This window comes from Salmo salar, chromosome ssa12 (assembly GCF_905237065.1).
Source record: "Salmo salar chromosome ssa12, Ssal_v3.1, whole genome shotgun sequence".
Lineage (NCBI taxonomy): Eukaryota > Metazoa > Chordata > Actinopteri > Salmoniformes > Salmonidae > Salmo > Salmo salar.
The window spans coordinates 92,657,357-92,661,181 of NC_059453.1; the positions used below are offsets into that span (position 1 = coordinate 92,657,357).

Here is a 3,825-nt window from a genome sequence, read left to right on the forward strand (position 1 = left end):
GGGAAAATGCGCATATTGTTTTTATGCAGATTTTATAATATTCACATCAAAATCTGTTGCCAGTTGGATGGAAACCTAGCTTGTTGCTCGACAGAGGTGGATCAGAGAAATTCCCGTGTCTATACACTAAGGGGTTGTTCTGGCTCAAATTGAGTCAATATTTATCCTCTCTAATCACCCATAACACTCATAACAGACACTTTCAAGTCAGAAGCCTTTATTGGTTAAACAGAGAATGGCAGAGCAACAATCAAAAGTACGCTGCCAATTTACAGCAGCTCTAACTTTAGGTGCACTTGATTCAGTTCGCCCGAATGTGTGGCGTTATGAATCAAGCGCACCTACTCTGGTTTTCAACTTTCTCCCAGATTTCGAATATGCACCAATCAGCACTGCTAAAATCTGAGAGAAGTGGTGGATATTTACTAGGTTCCAAGATCTCTTAGTTCTATACAGCTTAATGGAATGGAACTCAGCAGGTTAGGGAGAGAGAACATTTATGTACTGGTTAATGTATGAGTCCATATTTTACTTTCAGACTATATTTGCTGGGTGTTGAACCAAATTCTTTATTTCCAGCAGAGATGTGAGTGAGATGTTGAGTCTCAACCAAAGCCTATTTCTTGCCAAATCTCTGCGGCACAGCCATGCCCCAGATGTGTCCTGGAGCCTGCTCCCAGTCTCTGGACTGTATCCTGTCCCCCATCATCAAGTCTCCTCTGCTGTCACGACCAAACCTGCAGGGGAGATAGCAGTAATGTAACAGTATCAGGTAGTACCCCAATGTCACCCTATTCCCTATGTAGTGCACTACCCTAAACGGCCCTGGTCATAAGTAATGTCCCTCATAGGGAATAGTGGGATCCCGAGTGGCACAGCGGTCTAAGGCACTGCATCTCAGTGCTAAAGGCGTCACTACAGACCCTGGTTCAATTCCAGGCTGTATCACAACCAGCTGTGATTGAGAGTCCCATAGGGTGGTGCACAATTGGCCCAGCATCGTCTGGGTTTGGCCGGGGTAGGCCCTCATTGTAAGTATTTGTTCTTTACTGACTTGCCTAGTTAAATAACGGTAAAATAAAATTAAAATAAGTGACCCTGAGAAGCTGAACTGCTAATGCAGTTGGTGTAACTGAGTGTGAATTATTATTCATACTTTACTATTCACACTGGCTCACTATGTGATCAGCATAGTGTTGTTTTCATTGCTTGAATAAAGTAGGAGAACTCTGAATAGAGAATCAGCAATGAAGTCTATTGAAAGGAGCTGAAAAGAAGAAAAGATTTTCCAAATGCACATTATCCACTACATTCTGGGCCGCTCCACTGATTTTGAGAAGTGTAAAAAAACAAACAAAAAAAAAACGTTTTTTTTTTAAATTCTGTCATAATGTTCACCATAAAAAACACGTTTTTCCATTTCAAGATGTTAAATTAAAAAATGAATATGGTAAGTGCCTATTAAGTAACAGAGTTGACTGTAACAGGGTTGATGATTTCATCTGAAATCAGCCATAAATCCCCTCGGGACAGGGGGAACGGAAACTTGTTGTGTGTGCAACAGGGAGTGACAATTCAATGCAAGCTACACACACACAAAAAAACTATAATTGTTTAAAAACATTTGTAGCCTGTCTATCTATGGGTAACATGGTTGACATGTTATGCTCAACCAGCTCAGATTTCTACCACAAAACACCAGAAAATGACCAAAAAAGAGCAGAACCATCTCACCTGCTTTTACACTATGATTTGACTATTAGATGTTCAATGTTTTCTATTAAAAACAACAACATTTAAAAAGGAATAGTGTCACCATATTAAAATGAGAGTTCAGTTCACGTAACAGGGTTGACATTAAAATAATGAATCACTAAATCACATTTAATAAATAATCATCTTCAGAAAATTTTTATAATTTTTTGTTTTTTGTTTTATATATATATATATTTTTTGAATTTTTTTTTTTTTAAATCTTCAGAAAATGAAGCAGCAAAATAACTAAAGCTTTACAACGGTGGTAAAACGTGGGAGAATTGATGGAATTAAGTGGGTTGAAATCTTCCTGGACGTGACAGAGGGTTGACAGAGGCTCATGTTAAAATGCTGCATTTTGACATGCCTTTATTCATACACATTATTTCTTTTTTTTTTTAAGAATCAGATGTATTGAATTCTTCATGTGATCTATATTCACGGAACTTCATTTAATATAACTTTTAAAATGCAATATTGGTGCACACTTTCTACCTTAAATATCAAAAGGGCCACTCTTTTCACGGAAAGACTCAATTGTTAAATTTTGTGATTGTGCGGTGCGGTGACAGAGAGGCTGCTTGACTCTGAGAGGTGACGTTATGTTTATATGCAGTATATATATATATATATATATATATATATATATATATATATATATATATATATATTACACAGTGAACTGGTACATCTGAGGTTGGCAATGGAAAATAGGTGACACACACAAACACAGATCCTCACCTCTGAGGCTGGTGGAGAACTGAAGGGTTCCGGATGTTTCTCTGGAGCAGAGAGTGAATCACAGCGGCTAGGAGACGATCGTCCAACTCGTTAAACCCTTCCACGTGCTCACCCTCCTGTCAAACAACCAAACGTTGTTAAACAGATAGAAATGCTACAAATAGAGCCGACATGATTCCTTATTCTATGGATAAAAAAAAAAATATATATATATATATATATGTTTGTTCTACATATCATATTTCTATCTGAATGTTCCAAAACATTGCACCCTGCTGAATGCACCCCAGACTTGTTTTGTAGTGGTCAGTCTTACCAGTGACAGCACCTCTCCTGATTCCCCCGGCAGATTGTTGTTCTCCACACCCCTCTCCTCCTGCAAACACTGACCCACCCCAGCCATGGCTAGGATCAGACCTACCAGGACCACCCACAGCACTGTGTCCACGTTCATGCTTCTGTTCTCTGGGCGGGTGGTGAGGACGTTGGATGGATGGAAGACGGACGGAGGATGGAGCTCACACCTGCCGTTGGAATGAAACCAATAGATAAAGAAAGACTATATTAGAATGCTTTACCTGGTAAGCAAGTTAAAAAATAAATTAAAAAATAAACAGTATGATGGATGGACGAGGGATAGAACAAAATCTCACCTGATGGTACCACTGTTCTTTTCTGCTCTTATCTTCGGGATGCTGGCGCAAGTCTTTAGGCGAGATGCTCTTGGTCTGTCTCTGTCTCGTTCTTCTGGAGCCCAGCTGCCCTGACATGGATGATGGGTGCATATAGCTGGCCTTATATGCCGACACACGCCCACCGCTTCCTGAGCCTCAGGAGATGGGGCAGATGAATGGTCAGTGGGTCAGGGGACTGGTAAGCACTTGTTGGGACCAGGGAGAGTGACAGTGGCGTTATTAGGCCACCACGGGAGGAAGAACGGCTCTTAATATGCTGGTAGCCCACGTCCATTTGGTGGGATAAGGGGAGGCAGATGTGCATTAAGGGTCCCTGAAGTGACAACACACACACACACACACACACACAGAAAGTAACTGTGCATTATAGGGCCTCGAAGGGCCCCCGTGACTAAACAGTGTTATTAAACAGATAAATCCTTTCTTATGGATTCCGATCCATTTACAAACTTACTTTTACAATATCAGCCAGTTGTCTTCAGGAACATTCAGCTGCCTAAAGGCATCACAGTGAAAGGTGATGGACTTGTATGCACTTTATATCGTTGGTTTATCTCCACAGCAACATTTCAGTTGTAGGTATAGAACCATGAGAAAAGATGGAAGGAAACTATGACAACAAATTACCTCTCCC

General features: G+C 40.5%; 1 protein-coding gene across 1 annotated transcript; it reads right to left on the reverse strand.

Annotated features, from left to right (window-relative positions):
• Positions 1-200: 200 nt before the first annotated feature.
• Positions 201-3,825, reverse strand: npffl (neuropeptide FF-amide peptide precursor like). The gene is made up of 4 exons (XM_045692101.1): positions 3,150-3,825; positions 2,813-3,020; positions 2,497-2,612; positions 201-737 (listed from the first exon to the last, which is right to left on the reverse strand). Exons 2-4 carry the CDS (start codon positions 2,948-2,950, stop codon positions 617-619), a joined length of 375 nt encoding a protein of 124 aa, XP_045548057.1. The 5' UTR covers positions 2,951-3,020; positions 3,150-3,825; the 3' UTR covers positions 201-616.